Genomic DNA, 24,004 nt, shown 5'->3' on the forward strand with positions numbered 1-24,004 from the left:
CCAGGATAAACAATCAAAAGTCATGGAATTTTTTCGATAGAAGCCAACCAAACTATCCAACCACATTACAACCAAAAAAAGAACGATATCAATGACAACCTACCTAACCGGTCTTTGGTTTCCTAAATGTGCCTATATTGATTGTCACCAGATGAAGGATTAAATGGCATGGCAGTAATTTTGTGTAGCCTGTGACTTATAATAATCGACGGCTCTGAATTTGCGGAATGCGTCATAACGTTTTGTGGTCAGTGAAAATTGTTGAAAAACATAAAAACACGTCATATTCTAAGAATTACATTGATTGATGAACTCTAAGATGTTTTCACAGTAACTATCTTTTAGGGAAGTGGTTCTCAATCTTTTTCCGTCTTCACACCACCTTGAAAACACCAATCAATGCTCGCAATGAATGGCTGAAAAGTAATAATCATCTCCACTTCACAATGTTGGTTAAAAGCCCAGTGAGTAAGCATAGATTTTTACTCTAAGTCATCACTAGCCCTAATGATTCAGCATCTACGAACCCTTATGGAACAGGTCTTTCACCCCATAGTGGTGTTGGCAACACTAGTTAAGAATCTCTATTTTAGGAGGATCAAAGCCACAAACGCAAGCCAGGTTCGTCCTCCGGCTTCGACCTGACTTTTTCCAACTAGTGAAATTGATCCATGACGCCATGATGATGATGATGATGATCTTGATGATGAGATAGGTTGTGGGATGACTTGGCAAGCTGTGTGAGGTTGGGTCTGGACTGGGTTAAGCCCATGGGCCGAAGTTTGGGACGGCTCAATTATTTGTAATATAAACATTGTCAATAAAACTTCTAACACAATAAAGCATTTCAATGTTTTAACTTCAACAACTTTTTATTGGTGAACAAAATCTCAAGAAGAACAACATCCGGACGAAACTTAAAACTCAACTTTGCTTCAGTATATAACTCTGAATTGATCCACTAAAATGTTAATTTGGCAGCTTGCGGTCAAAAGAATGTGCGATCTTTAAATACATGTTCGCTGATAGTAGCAAAATTTTGTAAATTAAAATATTTGACAAATTCAACTATGTTAATTGTTAATGTGTGCGGTTTGACGTTTTCTTAATTTATATGTTTGCAATTGCGCAAACCAAAAGAAAAGCTTTTCATCAAAGCTCTCCTCCAAAAAAGGACAAATTGAAAACCTGAGTCGGAGAACTATACTTGAGTCCAAAATACGACTTATGAAATAAAGCAAGTTAAACTTCTTTCAACCTTGTTTAATTTTTTTATTTCTATGCAAACACCAGTGTGTGATATAACGAAATCAAGCCGTTTTTTAAATGAATTTTTTTGCCCTTGTAGAGGCATTGACTGTCATACAACATATTTTTGGTGGTAACTCAATTTCCACAAAATGTTACTTAAGTAGTTTTACGACTCTTAAGTAGTTCTTCACTGGTAGTGGTAGGCTACAAACTTGAATAGAAAATAGGTAGCCTACAATATAAACATAAACAATTTTTGGGTGTGTGGTTTTTGAAATAGATTTGCAGCAAGATTAACTGAAAACAACTCGAATTAAAATTATAATTGAAATGACAAAATAAATTTCAAATCAATTGGTAAATTAACTTGAAACTTCATTTTTAAGCATCATTTTTTAGATAAATTGGATCCTAAAGGCATGAACCACTTAAAATTTTGGATTCAATGTTTCATATTGGGCTTGAGGTAGTATGGGCTTCTTTATGGTAATGGCTTAAATTACCTCGCCAAACTTTTTAGTCGTGTATCAAGAATTAAGTCAAATGTGTAAAAACAAACTTGTCAATAAAGTAAGGACTCCCCTCTTAAATATATCACCCTTTTGAGTATGCTCTGAATAGGGTAAGAAATATAGCATTTATATGAAAACTGTAGCCAGTGCGTCTCTTTTTAGTATATCTTCTCTGGCGCAGACTCGGGCCATGCCACTGACAACATCCTAGCTTTGATTTAACAGTTCGACTGGAAACCTTAAACAATAAAAAAACAAGTTATTTTATTGAACGTCTACAAGAGGCCACATGCCTTTCGTACTAAGTTAAAGATACAATTAAAAATTGCTTGATTGTGTGATGTTCACTTCAAGACAATAAAGCAACTTTTCCCCGTCCGTTGTTTCGTCAGTCGCTGCTGTTGTTTTCTCTGAAATCGGATATTTTATACATCACATTGCTCCTGTCGCTCGTGAACAAAAAAGAAAAATGCTTCTTACTAGCTAGGTCCCTTTGTTGAGACAATTGATTGAATTTTCTACCTGTAGTTCCAAGTAGCGGTTGGTAAAAGCAATTTTTTTGTAAGACGGGGTAGGCTAGATACAGTGATTTATTTTCAACCGGTGGAACACTAGTGTTCCATGAAAGATCGTCAGGTGTTCTGCAAAAAAATTATTGATAGATTTGTCATAGTACATGGCTAGGGAACTGTGTTTCGAAAATTAGTGCAAACCGCTACTTCCACAGCCAACGGGCAGCATCAGGCTTCAGACTAAAACAAGATCGAAAATCAAAATCCCAAGAGCTTTGCGTTTGTCTTTCCGCTATGCCTGCACAAAGCTTATCACCTTTGTGTTCACCCAAACACGTCCAGATATAGCACCGAAAAAAATGAAAAAGAAAGTCATTTCTTTTATAGCATCTTATAGCGTAAGCTTTCGTTTGGTATTTAGCAAGATTGTTTTAATTGTTTTACTGTTTCGTGGCTAAAAAAAGGTTGAAAAACGCTAGACTGGAGTTATAAATTACAAATCATCTAAAAAACTTGACAGCCTGTTTCACTGTTATTGAGATCTTCAGACGGTTCTTAGTCAAATAAAAAAAAACTATTTTTAAGTCAGGCTTGCGCTTTTGTTTAAAAAAACATTAGGCCAGTGTTATGCCTGAATCAGTTTACTTCAAATTTGCCACGGTTTCTTTTTACGAATGTATGTGCGCACATGCTCAAGGCCTCATGCAGAGAGCTAAGCTTTTTCTACAAAACATCGTGCAGTTTGTCCTTGTCAAACTGATTCAAACAGAAATTTCAAAGTTTGGGGACATTTTGTGTTCGGGACGAGTTCTATCTAAAAAAATAAAATTTGCCTTTGCTTTTAGACAAGCTTTCCAAAATTCGTGCATTTGAGAACTACAAGAACTGTTAAGCAGTAGGCTTACTATATTTTCAAGTGAAAGCTAAGTTGCAAAAGGATTTTTTTAACTCGTGCTCTTTCGATTTATTGCTTTAGGCTAGGGGTCACCAAACTACGGCCCGCAAACTGATTTCATCCGGCCCGCCACGTGCTACGGAAATAACAGGCTCTGCACTACAATTGTGGAAAAAAGTTACCAAACTTTTTGTGAAGGATTGACGTTGCTGTTTATTATTAGGCCACCACAAATGGGGACAGCATAGGCCAAATTTGGAAAGATGTAATGTTTTTTTCAAGAGCACGATGCCCTGTAGTGTATCACAGCAGGGGATAACTTTTCCAGCAACCTTTCGATTTTTATCACAACTTTGCTATTCCACCGCTGACTTTGTTATTTATTGTGCTCAATTCAAGTCAATGGAGATTCTAAATAGTTGTATATCTTTTCGCAATTTGTATCCGGCCGCAGCTGTTAATCTCGTAGCAATCCAGCCCCCAGAGAAAAAAATTTGGTGACCCCTGCTTTAGGCCAACGAAATCATTCAATAATTCAGATTTTTTCTGTGTTAAAGACCGACGGGCCTGAGTTACTTAAGTTTTATCTGAGATTCTAAAATAATAAGTTACAAACACATTATGTTGGAAAAAGACAGGCAGTCTCGGCCTCTTTTGGATATATGATTTTTGGTTTATAAAGCAAAGACATGAAATACTATTCCACCATGCATAGCGCATATAAAGGTAAAACTCAAGTTTACTCTTATCAGTCGATACTTTTATGATCATTTTTTCTATAAACTTATTGCTTAGACTACATGACAAACACGAAACATAGCTAGTTTAAATTAAGATTACAACAACACTTCTATTCAAAATAGAAACGTGTCCAAACTGTCCATCGAACTACTGTATCCTGCAACTCTCCATGTGTCTAGCTACGCAATTTCAAACTTTTTGCGTAAATAATGTATAGAATTGAAGTAGCTACAGTACAATAATTTTGAAAGGATTTCTCTCAAATAAGTAATTTAGCAAACAAATTGTAGCATTCGATGCTTTGGTAATGCATAAGTTAGCATATAAAACTATCTTCCTAGTAGAATATGCAAGATTATCATCAATGCGTTTTTAGATATGGCTGCAAAAGAACAACCTCTAAATCAATGCGAAAATTTAGAGGACATTTTGAATGAAATTGCTTCGGAACTTTCACAGGTATTTGCATTTATCTTAATTTTGGAGGTGTGCAGTTGCTCGCTGCTTTTGCGACTTTTTAGTAGGAATAATGGCCTTACAGTTGTTTAATGGTTTAATTTGTTTAGCAGTTGCTGCTGTGGACTCGTGGAGATACTTTTTCTCGTGGCAGCAGTATGATAAACGCTACATTTTCTTCAATCGTAATTTTGCTACCCGCTACTCTTACGTTTAAAATTGCAAAAACTTATATCTTTTTCGACTATTGTTTTGTGTGAAACATTGGCCTGTTTAACAAAGCAGTGCAGCCTTGTTTGCGGCTTTCTCACCCAATTGGATTAGTTTTGGTACTTGCTTGGGGAAAAATAATGGTTGCGGATTGCGAGTTTTTGGAGAGCTTTTTTTAATGTGGTCTTCTGGTTTTAGAAATCAAACAAATATTTAAAGCAATAAACAATGAGTTTTAGGACCTCAAGCGCCGGTTCTTAAGGAATGCTGTTGTTTCTGTGTTTGAATACTGCCTGTATGTCACGGCATCTTTTGCTTTGTTTGACAGCATGCGTTTTTAACCTTTGTCTCATTTCTCACGTCTGCTTGACCAGATTCTTTCGAATGCCATTGCAAAAGAATACCCAACGCAGCCAATTAGTGCTTCTTTTCATGCAACGTCTGCAGAGTTAAAGTGGATATAATGATTACAATGACTTATTTATTGCCTCTTTAATTCAAATTCTGATTGTATTTGTGTCATGAATGGTTTAATCTACTATTATTATTACTTAACATTTTGTTTTGAGAGCTTTCTTTACTCCATTTTATGGCGCTAGAGAAAATAATGAATTAGCTGGCAAGCGTTAAATTTCAACGCTTTTCAGCGATGGTTAAATTAGACAGTCTACAGTTGTAATGGCAGCAAATGATGTGTTTTTGAGTACGGTAGCTGACCAGTGAAATAAATTACCTACCTACCGTGTAATTTTTTTCAATACGACAATTGATGATTTTATGCCTCTTTCATGATTATGTCAATTCATTGCTCGAAAAAGTTTCAGAACGCAACACAAACGTCTTGTTGCAAATTTGTCTTCACGTTTAAGCCCAACATATATTGCAGGTTGAATGGCTCGGGGTGACGAGTTGCTTACGCATTGATCCTGACAAGCTCCATCTCGTTACCTCCGCTAACGGATGTGATTTGCAAAGACAGAAAACGTTAGGACTACTTTGCTGGATTGAAGATGAACAAAAAAACGCGACCTTTGAGAAGCTGATAAATGCTTTAGTTCACGTTGAAGCAAAATCAATTGCAGGTTGATTCATTTTTTGTAAACACAAAACAATGTATCACTTTTTGTTTTTTAATAGTACCAGTAGAGTAGAACTCGCCTGCGCCACCTAAAGGGATCTTCGAAAAAATGTCACTATAGCCGCATTCTAGCCTACCGTATTTTTAAATGTTATGTTGCTTGACCTACAATGTGATTAGCTATTGCCTTAATTCTTATCGAAAGCACTGCCACTACATCTTGTCGACACTTCTTGGCAAGTCAAAATGCAAAGCAGCTAGCTTAACTAAATTACATTCTATTGCTGCTTCTTGCTATGTGTTAAGTCTGTTGCTCGGTTGAGCGTCTGTGGGTTGTAGTCTTATGTGTATCGATTTGCATTCCATGTTTTCATAATGGGTCCAAAAATTTTTGTTGTATTATATTATGACTTTCCTTTAATCTTGTTGCACATGTTTTCATGCAGGCGACCTGAGAAATTTTTGCCGCTTATTACGATTTCGAAAAGCAAGTCATGCTTCTAGAAAAGTGGAGTCTTTGCAAACGCAATATTACTCGATGCAATTCACACAATATCCGCAAGTGCCTAAGTCAGCATTATCTCACGGTCAATGGAAGTTTGCAGAAAAGCCACATCCACACTTACTGTGCACTTCTCCAGCAGTGGCGTTTTATCCATCAAAATCGGTTCCATCCCATTCAAATTTTGATCTTACGTCTTCAGTATCAATCCAGGGAGCCAGGTTGAGCTTAATCCAAAGAGATGCCTGGACTGCTAAGCCTGTCAAGAAAGGTAAGTGAGAGCACAAAAGAATCCATTGCTTTACAGCTGAAAACACATTTAGCTGCTAATCTCGTTATCAGGCAATTCTATAGATCACCTGCAGTTCTGCTGCTGAAGGTTCCTCGCTATACTGCTAAAAAATCACTGATCACTGTCAGAGATATTGTTTACTATTTCTTGTTTAACTAACATTTGTTTTGCTTTTAATCTAATTTTTTCTTGTATAGTTTGATTTTTTGAAAAGAACACCATAAAAGTGGAAGATATCTTATTTGTTACTTCTTTTTTTACATTAAGTAAAAGTAATGTTGACCTGTAAGGATACATGCCACTGGGTACTATGTAGCTGTGGCACTGGCTAAGTAAACTTTACAGCAAAGTGTACAACTATTTTAAGATACTAAACTACGAAAGAACCGCATCATACACAAAACACCGCTTGTTGTGTCTACAAATGATTGATATCTAGATGCCTGACATTAAGAAAGGTGTGAACTGAGGTGATGTTATCATGTGGTATGATAAACGATGACAAAATGAGGTGGAGCTTGCCGAATTCCATTCTTTAACTTTGGCAGGCTGTAGCTAAAAGCAAATCTGATAAATGGGTTGCGAAATCTTTACTATAAGTCTGCTGGGGGGAACAATGCGCTGTTTCTAAAAAAATATGCTATGATATTATGACATAATACACTCAGTACATGTTCTTCCGTATCGTATATCATCTCCGTTGATCCAGAAGAATATGTTTGAGATCAAATTCCTTTATCATCAGTAACTTACAAACTGAGCCTATTGAGTCGTTTCAAACCAATATAGGCATTGGACTTAGATTGAACTTTCTTGCATGTTCATTGACGAAGCCAAATTATAGTAGCCTACACTTTAGTAAATGAAACATGTTTGGCACTTCTCATATTTTTTATATAAAACTGCGAAAAATACAGAATGAAATTGTTCCCTTCAGAAAGAATAATTGCATTTCAGTTGCATGTCACTCATTTACTTTCCTATTCAGTCACACGTGCCACGCTATGGGATGCGTAACGAAATGCGTAATCGTAACTGTGTAAATTAGGTAGAATGCGTAAATTGGACCTCCACAACAATGAAAAAACTCACCACTTTCCAAAATCACATCATGAGAAGCATGACCAACAAAAGGCTATACTTGACCACATGAAAATAAAAGACGTATTGTCTATACTCTATACCGAAGCTACACTCAATTGCAGCAAAAATAAAATCACAAATTCTAAAAGTGTTCAACCATGCTAAAAGATCAAAATACGAAGTCAGCAAAATCTGCATGGAAGGTAAAGTTAACGGAAAGAGAAAGAGAGGAAGACCACATAGGCGATGGCATGACAACATTCAATCGAACATGAACTGAACTCAATGTGACGACACTGGGCGAGCAAGCTAAGAACCGTGACTCATGGAAACAGATAATTAACCGTACCTGTCACTGCTTCCTTTTGGCGGCAAGAGTTACTGGCCGAGACCATCAGGTCTACGTCTTTCTTATTGCTAATTACTCAGTCGGCTTATATCAAATAACAACGGGAAAAAGTATGCCATTGGTCAAAAGCCTTATCTATCACTTCAATCAATTTATTTCACAAAATATATTCGTGATTGTGTATTTTAGGTAGAAAAGGTGATAAAGACTCGGTTTTTGACCTATTTTCGCCATTTCTTGGTCAAATTATTCAGTTCACATTTTATTTTGAAAGTCTTCTTGCGTTGAACACAGAATTTCATCAAGTTTGTTTTTCCGTTTCTGTGCAAATAGTATTCCATGCACTTTTTGCACTACAAAGCAATTTGTGCAAATAACAAATTACCTTCCTAAGTATTGTCTGCCAGCAAAGAATGACTCATATCGCGTCAGATCGCGACTCCCTACCCAGACAGCAAAATCGACATTGAATCAATGTAAAAATGACGGATTTTGCTGCCTGGGTAAAGAATGGAATTTTAGCGCCGCCGACAAACACAAAATGAAACCGCACGCTAATAGTAAAGTGTCAATCAAGCAATTGAATATCAGCAAATTTCTTGCATTTCATAACTGGCTGTGACAAAAGGTTTATTGTGAACTTCACAATTATCCGATACCAACATAATCGGGATTAAAAGTTGGGGCAAGAAAAAAAAGTAAAAGTCAAGAAATTTCAGGTTTCCAGCGTCACTGCTTCTATGTGAAATTGCTGAATTAGCAGAGGGCGAGACCATAGGGTCTACGCCAGTAACAGATACGGTTAATCCATGTTGATGCGCAATCAGCTTCAAGCGGAGATGGCGATTGAATATGTACGGGAATAACCATCTGGTTTGTTTTGAGCTACCAGCACAACATGAAGTTTTGTGCTATGAACTTTTATTGTTCTTGTTGTACAAAAAGATTTAATTTTCTGTTACAAATATTATTTCTTTGTTCTGTTCACAAAAGAGATTTTCTTTGTTGTGGAAGGCAACATTTTGGAATCTTTTTGCATACTGGTTTGAAACGTGAAACAAAGGTAGAATGCGTTCCTTATCGAATATCAAACACAAGTGCTGTGTTCTCACGCCACAAGTTTTGGCTAAATAACTATTAACTTAATATTTTACAAAAATAAATATATTTTTCTCATTTTGATTGTAATACGGTGTCTCTGCAAAAGTATTGTTTTTCGGTGTTTGTCATCATGAATTCACAACTCCTGCAAATGCCCATGTTATACAGTAGGCTACTCTATTATTTATATTTGTTTGCGACCAGAAGACACGTAAATTATACAGAAACGTATCAACGATTTCTTCAAATTTTGTTACGTTAAACAACGTTGCTGTGAAAAGTTTGCATGCTCAGTACGAATGAAAAGAACTACAGCATGTAGAAATGTTAAGTTTGCTTGGTATTTTTTATTACTCTTGTTTACGTATGAAACTTCAAGATTTTTTGCCTTTGATTAGCCTATATTAGCCTACCGTAAGCTACTACCATGGTAGATCAAAAGCTGGTTGAACGACAGTCCATCAAATGTAAAATAATGAAACAACACTGACTTTGGAGAACTCGTATTTACAGATTGGTGGGTTTAAGCCATTTGTGGATTTGGGTGTTGTGAAAATTTGGCGATCGCTGTTTCGGAAATCGCAAGATTTAACATATTCCCTCAAAATGCAAATCCCTCTGATGTCCAGTGTCTAAAAATTCCAATTTTTCAATCCACAAAAAATCTAATTCCCAACATCTCCTCGACCGTTCTAATGTCGAAATCTCCCAAATTAAATTTCCCTCTAATTCCACGTACTTTCTTTCAATGAATATTGCTTTCTGTTCTTGTCTTTGATTTTCTTTTTCTCTAACTGAAACCTTGCAACATGTACCATAACCTAGGCGACGCTAACTCATTAGGAGACTGACTAATAATAATTTTGAAGTTTATGTTCTAGAATCTAGACATGCGGTAACTTATATTATGAAGTTAGTGTTAATGGAAAGTACTAGGCTACTGCTGTTACACTTCGCTCTTTTTTTTTCCCCAGTGCAAAGGCCAACAACGATATCCACTTCTACCATAGCAAGCAGAAAGCGGTCTTTGGGAGGTCACAAGAAATCAGGTTTAATCAAAACTTTTCTTATGTGAAGCTTTTTAAATCGCTCAATAACCGTTGGTGAAACTTTCAAACAAATCCCACATGTTTCTGTCTGAATAAGAGCACTGATGAAGCCGTCTCAATGGCGGCGAAAGTTTTACAAATAAATTTTATTTAGTGTAGTTGACAAACTTGCTTGTTTTATTTACTGATTTTATTCGTTGGGTTGCATCCTTCTAATAAAATTTAAATCTGCAATTCTCCTTACATCGAGAAGCTAGAACAGACATCAAAAGCACTTTATCACTCGAATCCCATTTTACTCCACTTTTTAGTGTTTATATAATATAAACATGACTAAAATTTAACCAAATTTTTAAAAACCGTTGAAGCTGTTATGATCAACGCAAAATGCCAAAATCATATTCAATTAAAATTTTGGAAGGGCTGTGGTTTCTATAATCATTTTCATACTTTAATTTTGTTCTAGGTCAACTGGAAATCTCTACCACAATCAAAACTGCCATTCCTCTAAGCAACAATATGTTTCACGATTGCCACCCTGAAGAAATTCAAGACAAGATAGCGGAAAAATTATTCGATTACTTACTAAAGTAAGCTACTTGCATAACTAACTTATTTAGTAAAGTGCTATTTTATATACTAAAGTAGGCTTTATTTGCAAAATTTTCTTTTTGTGGGCTGACTTTAAAGCAAACAATGAAATTAAAATTTGAAAGATAGTTGTTAACTTCGATTAATTCTGGTTATTAACTAAATTGTTATGATTGCTGTAAAATAGCTTATTTGTTATAAACTGTGGAAAGGTTATCACGTTATCAGACTGGTCGACTCCATTCTTAAAAATATCCAGCCAGCCGTCGTTTTTCTTTGAGTTTTTGATGACTTAGCCTGTCTGAAGACGGGTGTTGCAAAAATAAAAATGAAAAATATAAACTATCAAATTTATCAATCAGCCTACTATTATTTTAAATCGGAGCGAAAAGTGTTTAGTTTGTAATGCACTTTTCACTTTAAAACTATAAGGTTTTTATTGTTTGGCTGTTATAACTTTAGCGCCAATGGTTCCCGAGAAACTTCTTTGATGGTGTCCACACTGGAATCAATTGATGGATTAGTTGTGAAGAAACTGCGGCGAGGATCTTTAAAAATTGAAACTAATCTTCACAAGTTGTCAGCATTGAAAACTGTAGTGAACAACTTTGAAAGCGGTAAACAGCCTAGATTTGTAACTACATTATTAAAGGTTTATTTTAGACCTTATGGTCTACATGAAGCGAAAGGAATAATTCAACAAATTTACTTGCATGCAAAAAAAAAATCGTTTATGGGTTTAATAACGTTTGGTTGTAGGCTACTGTTATCTTCTGAGTGACTTTTCACCAATCAGGAAAATTATAATAGTCTGCAGACAACAAGACTGTAGTTGAATCTAAACATGATATTGTCATTAAATTGTTTAGGCCAACTGAACGACATGTTTCAAGAGCAGCTGATATCTGACACCTCACTGAAAATGGCGGGTGCTTTTTCTATTTCACTTGAAACCAGCATCGACCGATCCGACCTAGATTTGTGCCTGAAACAGTTCCAGGTAAGGTTAGATTACTAGTTGTCTCTTTTGATGAGCTGAAGACGAAATGTAACATTTGCAGGCGTAGGCTAGACATAAGTAGATCTGAGTTTGATCCAGATTATTTGATTTTGTCTCCAGAACACTTGATTTTTATCTGAAACTCTTGATTTTGTAGCCGAAACGTTTGCTTTTGCAATCGTAAAGTTTAAATTTTTTTACCAAAACTTCTGATTTTATAAGGGAAGCAAAATTAATTTAGTATGGTACTGCAAGTTACATTGTTTTTTTTTCTATCTAGTTTAAAACGTGTAGTAGGCTATTCATGCTACAAGCCCAAATTAAAACGCTTTTTGTTTTTGAGTTAGTTTTGATTGTTTTTGATAGAAATTAATATTGTGTTTAGCACAAAATAAAGTTTAAAAGATTTACCAGCATAAAAACATCAAAGGCTTCGTTAGTGTTCAAGTCCAGTCTTTTTTCACCCTCATCATTAGACTGCTTGCAGCCATTTTGTTGTAAATTTCAAACGCTGTTAATGTCTTAACAAAGTTACTTGATCAGTGAATTTTAACTGAATAAATTTTCTTCAAGTATAAAGTTGGCAAAAAAGAATTCTGGAATCTCGAGTTTTCGATAGAGCTCCAAGTTATTTAACAGTCATAAAATGTGGCATTGCAGAGTCGCAGCTCTGTGAGTACAAACCAGTTTGCTCGACGTTCGCTGAACCTTGCCACACGTACCCTGTCTCCACCAAGAGGAAGGAGCCCATATAAAACTGTGCCTCATCTTCCTCTTCCCAGTTTACTCTCCAACACTCCCTCCAGGTAAAGATAATAATTTTGTAGAAGCTTCTACACTGTTATTAACCAATACTTTTTCGTTTTTCGTATGAGACAGATTGTTCAAATTTTAGGCATGTTAGGATTAGACTAGCTAATTATGGATTTGCAGTAGTTTACTTTTTCGTACATTTTCATCAACACAAGTCCACTTTTTACCAACGTTTAACATTTAGTTACATCTTAGACTATGGTTACATCTTAGACTGTGTCTGTCGACAGGCAAAAAGCCCCATTTTGATTTTCACTTTATTTTTACCAAAACACAACCATGTGCTCCGGATAGTCCCAGAACCACCATATTTAGAATTGGTTAAACAAACTGACAACTTGGCCACACATTCGACTGTTCGATGTGGTGGAGCAAGTTTTAAACCTTTCGAAGGCCGCTTCTAAAACTTTACCTTACGTTTGCAATAAACTTAAAAAAGTGCCCTAAATGTTTAACTTTGTTTAACAGCAGGGTCACTTCTGTTCCACACAGTCGATCTGTCATGGTCGAACTAGCCCCAAGTGTTCGAACAGTTAAACCCGAACCTCGAAGCATGCTTTGGAAGAACGAGAAGGGTCGATCTACGGCAAGAAATGACTTAAAACCAGGGATAGTTTTCTCAGACGAGCAGCAGATTTCAAGTATAGAAGAATTGCTTCATCGAAAGCAAACAAATGAATTAATGGAAAACACAACGAAAGATGAAAATCAATCGGCACCGCCTCCAACCCCTGACATTTTGCAAGGTGCGTTGTCTGCGTCTTCGTAATCAGACGATAAACAATAAACATAAATTAGTTGTAGGCTTGGTTTTAATTCTTTATCCTCGGACTCAGACTGAAAAGTCTCTGATAGAGGATTCCTGGCAATTTCACATACTTGTAGAGGTCTGGTTGCACAGATTGACCGAGTGAAGTTTTCGATTGTCGAATTGTTGTTGTCTCTAAATTATTCGATTAGACGAGTCAATATACGGAAAAAAGGCACCTAACCCCAAAAAAATTGATACAAAAGGTTTTTCAACGGATTCTGTTACCAATGGGCATACTAAATAACATACTAAAAGTCTACCAAAATCGGACCTCCAGAAAGGGGTCATTTTCAAGGAAATGTACGGCATATTTCTAAATAATTTTGCCTATTGGGTAGATGGTGGCATTCAAATTGTGATTGTTCTTGTTCTTGTGACATCATAATTACATGAATGCGTGCATAGTCGCATCACAATGCAAGCAAAGTTATCGTTGTTCAAGTCAAAAAGATTTATTCAGGCAAAGTCACTCAGAACTGCCAGAGCTTGTTTTTTAATGCACTTCTGTGGTTTTATTTTTGAGTCTGGGGTTTTTGGACCATAATTTATAGGCTTTCATTTTGCTATTTTTAGGATATTTTAAGTGCTAAAACGCTAATAGTGTTAAGAAAGTTAGTTATGAAAAAAAGCAACATTTTTTTGCGCCATCGACGCGATATTTGCTGCATAGTTTTATTTTGACCATCCTGGAGCAACATGCTAGTTGCAAGAGTTTTGCCAGGCGTGCTATTTTCCCGCCGACTTTGGCTAGTTTGGCGTTTTTTGTACACAATCAAGCGGTATTTTTGATGTTTTTAAAAGCTGGAGCTTTTTGTTTGGATCTTGTTTCATGTTATCCGTCGCAGCACCCAGTTCTGGGCAGGCCTCAGCTCAGATCTCGTCATCGAGACGACATTGATGAGGTCGTTGAAAACCACTGGGGGTATGACGCACGGAAGTGGAATGGATGAAAAGCAGAGAGCCCTTTGGACCATGTCCATTGTCCTGGTCCATAACATCAGAATACAACATCGGCATCGCTATGCAAGAGTTTACAAACTTGTCATTTACGACATCTGAACAGCACAAGGATTCAACAAAGGCAAGGATGAAAAGGGACGCTGCTGACCTGGAGAAGATCAGTTCAAAACTTGTCGTATGTTTACCTTTCTTGCAAGATGCTTTGTTAAGGAACGTTGTCACTAGTGTTGTAGCCGATGATAGTGTGAACGTGCACGAATATGAGACTGTTGGACAAAAAATCTTACAAAAAATGACAGGACAACCTGCATTCGCATACTCATTCAGTAGAAAGGATAATGCCAGGACCCTTGGAAAAAAATCTGCTATCAAGGTCGCTCCTGATCGAACCACTGATACCACTTCTTTTTCAACGCTTCATGGTGGTCTCCCAAGCTGGACATTTATCACTGGAGGAAGTTATTTGTTACGAGCTTAGTCCTTTCCCTCATGCTCTCTTTGAATCGAGACATGTATTCCGAAAAGCTGATAAGCCACACTTAGCAAACGCGATCTGTGATCACGCAAGTAATGCAATCCTACATTCTGTACCAAAAGCGGAGTGCCACGCACTTGATGGCGGTTCACTCAGGGGCGCCGGAACGATTTTTGACTGGGGGGCAAGATTACGAAAATAGGGCACTTTTGTTTACTAAAAGGCCAATTTTTTTTTCAAGTTTCAAGATAAGATATAGCGATAATGCTAATCTATCAGCTCACTATGTATTGAGTAATGATAGCCTACAAGTGTCCGGTATACAAAGAAGGGCATCATGCTATGTTATAATGATGTAACTTACTGTCAAGCCTTAAAGCAACCTGCGGCCATGGCCGCTAAGTAGTGCTTGAATGACCGCCGGTGCTACCTCCTCAATCGGCCAAGTTTGGTCGCCGGTCTCTTCTAGCCAATTATTTAATTTCGCAATAGAATGATCGTGGATTAACTGTCGAAAATATGTAGTATCAAAGAGTGACGCAAAATTATGTCAGCGCGTCATAATCGCCACTGTTGTATTGTGCGGGAAGATTTTTGTTATTGATGGAAGATATCCATCTGCGATCACAAGCGCTGTAAGTCTTGTTTGTAATTCCCGACGTTTATTTTAACAAAGTCTTAATCCGAAGTGCTAATTTACATCGGCTGGTAATATTGTCGTTTTTATGTCGATTCGATGTTGTCGGACATTGAACCGTTGTTAAAAAGGAGAACTAAGTTAGTTGACATCCGAGGGGAAAACATTTTTTGGTCATATTTTGCAAAAATTATGCTTCTTTTTAGTAATGTCCTTCACGTCATTGAAATACTTATTTTATTACCTTGCGGTCATCGTCAACTCAATCATGTCGAACGTTGTTTTTCGTTGCTAAAAAGAAGTCTAGGGGAGTGGCCAACTTCTTTAAAATCAGCCACATTGGAGACACTCGTGCGAGTGTCGTTAGATGGTCCCGCAGTACTAGATTACAATCCCGATAAAGCAGTTATTGCGTGGTGTAACGATTCTGTTGTAGGACGTCGCCCAGGCCCAGCCTTCAACAACGCTAAGTGATCATTTTAGCATTGTTGCAAGTTTAATTCTATTTACTTGTGCTATCGTTATTATTTGTATTTTGGCCTCCAAGCACGCAGATTTGGCCGCCGAGAAGGAGTTCCCGGTAAGCCACGATGGCTGCCGAAAAAAACGAGTTTAAAGGCCTGTACTGTGTTGCAAAATTTTGTGCCGTAAATATTATTTTGAGGCAAAAATGAAATATCATTATTAGGCTAAAAGGGAATAGCAGAAATTGTTATATTGCGAAATGTGCAGTAGCTTACATGACTTTAAAAGGGCACCATTGCCCCCCCTGCCCCTCCATCTGCAGAAAAATTGAGGGCAGGGGGGGCATTCGCCCCCCCCCTGCCCCCCCGCTTCTGGGCGCCCCTGGGTTCACTCCTTCACTGCATACCATGGCAGCGTGGACAAAGCTATGGTGAAATAGCACGGTCATATGCTGATTTCACCATCCGGCAATATGGATGGTGAAATCAGCATAAACTTCGGAAATAAAATTGCACCGTGGTAAATGCATCTGGGGATGCTGATGTAGAAATTGTAAAGGCCGCACTGGAGACATCTCTTCTCCAGACAACAACGCTGATTGGAGAAGATACCGATCTCCTTGTGTTAATTGTTTACTATGCACAAGAAGATAGTAAGGGCCTTTATTTCAGGTCAGACAAGTCCAAAGCTGATGGCAGTACCAAAGTATACAACATCAACCGTTTGGAAAAAATCTTTGGACATGACTTGTGTTCTGAGCTGATATTTATCCATGCCATGACTGGTTGTGACCAATGATGAAACCAAAGACTGGCTGCTCTCTAGTAGCCTTCCAGTGTAGTCCGGGAACATCGTGAATCTGGGGTAGTGAAAGGATAGACCCTCGGCCCCAGACGCTCACACGACGACACTACGTCTCGGATATTCGGTGTTGGCAAGAAGACTGCTTTTCGGAAACTTGTGCATGGAGATCCTGTTCTTCGGTCTTGTGCTAAAGCATTCACTGCCCCAAACCAGACCACAGAGATAATCGATGACCTTGGGTGCCAAGTAATGGCTGTCTTCTTTGATGGCCAGAGCACAGATTCCCTTGCGACAATGCGATACAACACCTTCAGCAAGAAAGTTGTCTCTGCTTCATCATTTGTAACGCCCGAGCGTCTGCCACCAACTGAATCTGCTACCCAATTTCACTGTCGTCGAGTTTACTACCAAATAATGGTCTGGATGGGAAAAGCAGAGAGTATGGATGTCATGAATTGGGGGTGGAACCTGCAAAAGAATCGGCTCATCCCACTTATGTCAAAAATGAAGGCTGCTCCAGACAGTCTCTTGAAGGTCATTCATTGCAACTGCTCCACTGCCTGTAAGACACTCCGCTGCTCCTGTAGAGGATACGGACTACCATATACCGCTGCATGTGGACCATGCCAACTGCAAGAATGTGACAATCCACATAACAAGTTTCTTCTAGTCGAGTCGGAAGATGATGAATAGAGACAGCCGTAGGCAATAAGACAACAAATGGGCTGATCACCCTGGTTTACGATTTACTGTACCTTTGTAGCCTACTGTTGTAATTCCGATGATTTTCTGAATGTGTCTGTGTCCAGACTTTAATGGTACGCCTTTCTTTACAACAGATTAATCCCCTGTATTCATCTACTGTAGGAGGCCAAGTATGAGCCTCCTGTTGGTTGCAGTTTTTCTTAGATGCCTGTATTGATAGTACCTGTTATGCCGCATGTAATATGCTGTTATGATAATTCCATCTTATTAGGGGAGATTGGGGATACTACGGACGGATTTTCGAGTATTTTGTTTTCAAAAAAATGTTTTATTTTAAATTGTACTGGAAACCGTTTTTCACCAATATATATGGAATTTATTCAGATAAAAAGTGAGGAGTTGTCTCTGAAAATTTTACCACTATTCGGCTTATCAAGCTGCCAAAAGTATAGAAACTGAAATGTTGGAAAACCACTTTTCTCAAGTTCGTGTTACATAATGGAAGTCAAGATGATTTTGTTTGCGGTTTATCTCAAGCCTCAAGTGAATTCGTTAATATCGTGCTCTGATTTGTCTGATGTTCGCCTATCGCTGCGTCCGAAATGTCCCCGGGCTCCCCCGGGTTGTATATTATATACAATCATACGTATCTCAGTAGATAATCAGCCTATCGTAATTTAACCTATTTAATTCGATTCATTGACCCCGAAAACCCAGGGATAGACACCTAAACCGCCTTTCTAGCTTGAATAGCAATTGAGATATAGGCAATATAGCCTAACATCCCGGCGGCCATCGTGGACGCCATCTTGAAAATGACCCTTTTTTGGAAGTCCGATTTTGGTAGACTTTTAGTATGTTATTTAGTAGGCCCATAGGTAAAAGAATCCGTTGAAAAACCTTTTGTATCAATTTTTTTGAGGTTCAACCTTATATTGACTCGTCTAGATCCTTTAGATGCCACTGAATGCCACTGAAGCAGCAGTCTTTGAAATGCGTTGCTCAAGTGCGCACCCCGAGAACCCAACCAGCACAGCTTTTCATTATAAACCATAAAAGGAATAGATCATATGAGAAAATAAACAAACCAAGCTAATAGATTATCTTCATTTTTTAAGCTGTTGCAAAGTTTAGTTTGCAAAAGGGAAGCAATTCTCAGCTTGCGCAAGCGCAGAAAACTTAACCGTCTTTTTAAAGCTGCTGTTGATTTTTAGGTGAAGAAACAGATGAAAAAAAAAGCAACGAAGAAAGTATCAAGATTGCTTTAGATGACTTAGACAAGCGAACAAACGATGCGGAGGAGGCTTACAAGTATGTTTCAAGAATTTAAAGCTATTATGCAATAATGCATGCCAACCGCTAAGTTAGGCCTCTAGCTCTGTAGTCTTCTACAATTTACTAATATATTTCAATGTAGCTATACGCTTAGTAGCCTGTGCAATGTGCATTATATAATACATGCACCTACAGGCCTTTAATCTCTTCTTTGGTCTTGATCAAGGCAATATCATGTTGTTGAACATTTAAATACAGTGGATAGAAAGGCAAAAAATGCTATCTTCGTGGGAACGTTAGAGCATGTCACTAATCTTTGTGGATACGTTATAGAGCATGTCACTAAATGTCTTGCCAAGGATACAAATTTGTGATATCCAAAGGACTAGGTGTCGAGTAGAGCCGATGCCTTTCCAAAGGTCAGAGTCCATGTTGAAACTACTGCTATGGAAGCACCAAAAAACATGTAGTTAAATAATTCAAAATATCTCCACAATGCCTTTCGCCTACAACTGCTCCTAAAAATATTAAATTTACAAATTCAATGATTTCCCATATTTACTAAATTTTATGGGTGTTAAACTTATAAAAAAATACTTTGACAAGTTTCTCCTGTTCGAAACAACCCGTAAGCCTGCAGAATAGCTCAGGCCAAATGACAGTTTACGCGAAATCCTCTTCACACACAGCGAATGTCAAGTTATCCACAATGCACAGAAGCGTTCATCAATGATTGTGATATTAAACAAAAAACAAATCATTTACGTTTACTGAAGTATTGATTATATGAAGTAACCATTGTTCAATTTGCAATTGCAGGTATTTCGATGAAGCGACGCTACGCCGTTTGGTAGATGCCTTGAAAAAGACTCCAGAGCTAGGTATCGACACCATTAGCCATGTGGGTGATTTGCGAAAGTATGCAACCATCTTGAGACAGCACGACGTGGCAGACACAGCTCAACTGGTAGAAGAATTTGTAAAGGTAACAGAGGCCTTGGATCAAATTCATAGAGATGTCACCTCAAAGATATGGCTCAAGGTATCAGAAAACTCCTCTGCCTCAGCCAAATCAAGAGATTCAACAGGGAGTCATAGAAGATCTCCTTTAAGAAATCGAGTCACTCAATCAATTGAAATATGGCGACAGATGCAAGACCCAAAATATAACTTCACTGAGCTAGAAGCTAACGAACAACTCAAACAGGTCTTCAACGAAGATGAAATAGCCAAGTATGGCGGGCTATTGTCACATATTCCAGCCTTATTGGCCACAGCGAAATCATGCCATCAATTGCTGAATCATTACATGCATGCACCATGAAAACAAAATGATTTCTAATGTAGTAGGCTACATGAACGTACTGTACAGCTTTCAGCTTTAGAAGCAATCTTTTTAGTATCTGACATCAGGTGTAGTTTGAAATTATTGTCAACGATTCAGTCTATTACAGTAGACCAACTTGATCAAGTACTTTTCAATAAGTAGAAAACGATAGCATTGGATTAGAAAATCATACAAGAGCTGTCTTATTTATCAATTAGTTATTAGGACCTCAACCAACAATGTACATTATTATTTATGAGCGTTATAACAACAGTTTTCCATCAGTGTGTAAAAACGTTATTGGCTAGAGGTCTCACGGCTAGCGTGCGTTTTCAGCTTTTTTTACTTGAGTTTCTAGATTTATGATTGTAGCCTATTGTTGTATGGTGTCGATATTTGCCCATATATGGCCTACTACGCTGAGAGGTAGTAACGTCAACAGAGGGGTGGAGAGAGGACTTTTGAACCTGGCCCCGAGATGATTTTTGGGGCCCAGAACCTTTCCAAGAGGCCAAGAAACTTGAGAAACCACCGCTTATTCTTTGACTATAATGCCTTTTTCTTTAGGTGTCGTGATTTGGGGCCCGAAAATTTCATTGGTATTGGGCCTAGGCCTAAAATAACGGTTCTGCTGTCCTTTCAACTGCTGTCTTTTGCCCGTCCTCTCAACGGGCCTGCTGAGAGGCAATGAAGAACAGCAGAAAATCTTTGGTCTCATCATTCAAAACACTTGCAGCTTGATTGAAATTCAGAAAACACAAAAGCTGAAACGTTTTAATTTCACATTTTATCAGATAAACTTCAGCAAGAATGTAAGTGACCAAGGATTTGTGAAGAGAGGGGCGTTCTTCCCGGCTATCAGCACAAGGCTGAGCACTCGCTAGTACAGCGAGCAGCTGCGATTCGCTAACCACGGTGTCTATCGCTGTCAATTCTTGCTACAAATCGGCTGCCGAGAAACTGACCAAGGATTCTTAACCTTGGTTAAATGTAGTCTTTGGAGTACATTTAACCGTACTAAATTTACCCGCCTCAGTTTTGTAAAGAAATGCATAGGCTATTCGAACTGCATGATAAATGTCCAATATATGAGTTGAAAACATCGTGTGGGAATAAATTTATTTCGATAGTCTACAGTCAAAAAAAGATTAAACAAAAGAAAAAGAGGTTGAGAGCTTCTGCAATAGAGAAACATCATTCCTTCTTTATCATTCATTTCCTTTTTTTTAATTTGTCTATGGATGTTTCACATGGCCGTGGTAGGGGAAGGTATGGACCCATGACCATACCTGACCCATGAACCACCCCCTTCCAAATTCGAATAAAACCTTATAGTAGATTTTTTATCAATTAAATAAGTTGCATTTAGTTCAATAGTATTTCTTGGAAAGTATTAGATTGAATCTTTTAAACTTTTGCAAGTTAGAGGGCGGGGTGTGATTTTGAGGTGTTTTAGTAAAATTTCTTATTTGCGTTTGGAGCTTTACAGAAACTTAAATACAGCTAGCATCAAGATATAAAATTCAGAAATTGTTATGGGCTATATAGTGCAGGATTTAGTACAGTTCATTTAGACTTTACTTCATTCTAATTAAGTAAAGCTAAGATGGAACTTTGTCACCAACAGTTTTGACCGATGATCCACCAAAAGTGTTGTCCCTTGAACCACATAGTTCATGGGTTAGCACAATGCCTAATTGAGGGACAACAAACATGTTTCATTTTTATTTTATTTTAGAAATTATTGTGTATTGTAAGTGGAGTGTAAAGTATTATAAAATGACTAGCGAAGCTGGTGATGCCTCATCAATTGTTTTTGTCCTCCCCCCACTACTTGCAGGAACGACAAAACAAACAGTTGACATTAAAAAGTTTTGAACCGACTTTTCGCAGTTTAATATTGCTTAATCTATTTCTGCAAACTGTTAGCAGTGTGCGCATTTGACAGTGTATTTATTGTATCATAAAAGTTTGCTCTAAACATCTTTAAGGTCAAACTTATCAGAGTGGTTCAAGGGTCCATACCCGGTGGTTCAAGGGTCCAAACGTGTTTGCACCCTTGAACCACTCTGATCACCGTCAATGTTGTCAAATATTTTTGTTGATCCTATAATTATATGTGGTTGAATTTTTTACACAATATACTGAAGTGATCACACTATGTTGTGTGGAAGTTTCGTCATCATAGAGTGATTAGTTAACCAACTATAGCTTTTAATGTGAAAAAGTGGCTCATCAGTCCATACCTTCCCCTACGGCTGTGCGTCTTTCTCATGACGACTAACTCACCTACAGTGTGTCGCTGTCACAGTCGTTTTTGACTGCATAAATGTCCTCGTTAAACCGAAAGTTGTTGCAGTTTACAGATTATACGGAATGATTTGTTTTATCTCTTTACGTGTGTTTGCAGGGAAATGTAGGCTGAGTTTTGCGTGAAAAAACCTTATGAAAAGCCCCAATCTTTCTACCATTTGAAAATAGCTTAGATTAGTTTCAATCAATTGGGAAAGAAAAACTGTTTTAGAGACTTTTATATTTTATTATCAAACCTTTGCAACGTGTATTTTTTTTTGTTATGTTATAGCCAACTTTCATCACTTTCATTGTTAAACTTGTGTATTTTCTTTATTTGTTTCTAAGTCATTTACCTTTAACCAGCGTTAGGTTGCCTATTGTACAAAAATGTGTCTAGGTGGCGGATTCTGTTGTAGTCGCATCAGCAATAGCATATCAATTGTGGAGGGTATTTTTTCCCGGCCCCAGGATGGCTTTAGGGGTCCGTGTCTTCGCCTTGAATCTTTTCGAGGGAGGAAGCTTAAAAAACACGGCGTATGTTTTGATTTTTTATTGTGACATGCCTAAGTTAATGCATAGTCCATTTTTTTAACCAATTTTTTCTTTTTAATTGAAGAACTACCTCTTCCTTGATGAAGTTGCCAGTAGTTTTCCCTCTCTTGAAGTATGTCATGTTATTTTTTAGAGGTGTCTTATTGCTTCGGGCGCTCGGGTCTTTAAATTGTTCCAGGCCCAAATGATGCTATCCACGGCCCTGTATATCAACTTCATAAGGGCTACGTCTTAAAATGATCAAAATAAATTAAAAAGTTTGGTTTGAATTTCATACTAAAAGCCAACTTTTACTAAATTCGGACTGTATTGACTGAACTACGAGCTTTTGATTTGCTCAAACGCTTTATAAATTTCTATAAAAATAAATCCTACATGATTGATTTCAAAGCAAATCATGTAAACTTTATCACAATGTCATGTGAACTGGAAGATTTCTCCTTTCAGTAAATTGTTTCCTAGACACCTCGGAAGACTCACGAGCGTTTGAGACTACACTGTATCATCGTTGTCCCTCTCTCAAATATTTATCATTATAACGCTTCGCTTCATGCAAATAAAAAGTCTCGGCTACAATGTTAAATTTTTGTTTGTGTTTCTAATTTCGGGTCCTTATCTAGTTTTATTATCTAGATGCAAACTTGTCAGCATACAGTTCCTGCTTATATTTATTGCAAAGCTGACGTTTTTATTTTAAAGACTATGTGAGATCACCGTATAAGTTACCGAAGTAAAAATTCTAATCTCTGTTGATCAATGGTTTGAAAACTTTTAGGCCAAACTAACGCATGTATTAAGTTTACTTCTGTCAAAACATTTGCATGTATTTTGCAGGACCAAATAAACACACAGTTTGTGGAAAGTACGACTTGTCAAAGGCGGCGAAAACCAAGTTATTTATCATTTTGTTTTTAAATAATATTGACCTTCACATTTTCAATCGGTATTAACATTTGCCCTCAATGTAGACTTTTCCACGCTTTAAGTTTAAGCTTAATCTTGGCATGATTGCATTCTTATTGAGGCTTGCTACCTCGACGTAGACCCGATTACCAAAGTTCATGAAGTTTCCGCCTATTGTTCAACTGATTTCTCTGAATACAATTTCATTCACTATAGCTACGTTGGATGGAACGTTGCTCTTTAAGTGTGATGCACAACTGCACAAACCGTGGTTGATTGATTTTGCCATGTCTTCCTTTGCAGAGCCGGCGTTTATTAATTGAGTCAATCCAATCCGTTTAAAGCAATTTTGAATTTTTA

The 24,004-nt window shown here is 37.5% G+C and overlaps 1 protein-coding gene across 2 annotated transcripts; it reads left to right on the forward strand.

Annotated features, from left to right (window-relative positions):
• The first annotated feature begins 3,767 nt into the window (after positions 1 to 3,767).
• LOC145772698 (uncharacterized) lies at positions 3,768 to 23,711 on the forward strand. 2 transcript variants are annotated; one of them, XM_082584571.1, is made up of 12 exons: positions 3,768 to 3,896; positions 4,288 to 4,370; positions 5,464 to 5,659; positions 6,102 to 6,428; positions 9,957 to 10,031; positions 10,498 to 10,621; positions 11,085 to 11,239; positions 11,492 to 11,622; positions 12,283 to 12,428; positions 12,904 to 13,181; positions 18,507 to 18,603; positions 19,387 to 23,711. In XM_082584571.1, exons 1-12 carry the CDS (start codon positions 3,860 to 3,862, stop codon positions 19,889 to 19,891), a joined length of 2,154 nt encoding a protein of 717 aa, XP_082440697.1. In that variant the 5' UTR covers positions 3,768 to 3,859; the 3' UTR covers positions 19,892 to 23,711. The 2 variants fall into 2 exon arrangements, with proteins under 2 accessions (XP_082440697.1, XP_082440698.1); XM_082584572.1 differs by having other exon boundaries at positions 12,907 to 13,181.
• The last annotated feature ends 293 nt before the right edge of the window (positions 23,712 to 24,004 follow it).

Source organism: Aplidium turbinatum, chromosome 6, assembly GCF_918807975.1.
Source record: "Aplidium turbinatum chromosome 6, kaAplTurb1.1, whole genome shotgun sequence".
Taxonomy (NCBI): domain Eukaryota; kingdom Metazoa; phylum Chordata; class Ascidiacea; order Aplousobranchia; family Polyclinidae; genus Aplidium; species Aplidium turbinatum.

Coding starts and splice junctions, on each gene's coding strand:
- LOC145772698 (XM_082584571.1), top strand. CDS start 3,860: ATGAAATACTATTCCACCATGCATAGCGCATATAAAG. Junction 3,897..4,287: donor CATGCATAGCGCATATAAAG/GTAAAACTCAAG, acceptor ATGCGTTTTTAG/ATATGGCTGCAAAAGAACAA. Junction 10,622..11,084: donor TTATTCGATTACTTACTAAA/GTAAGCTACTTG, acceptor TTATAACTTTAG/CGCCAATGGTTCCCGAGAAA.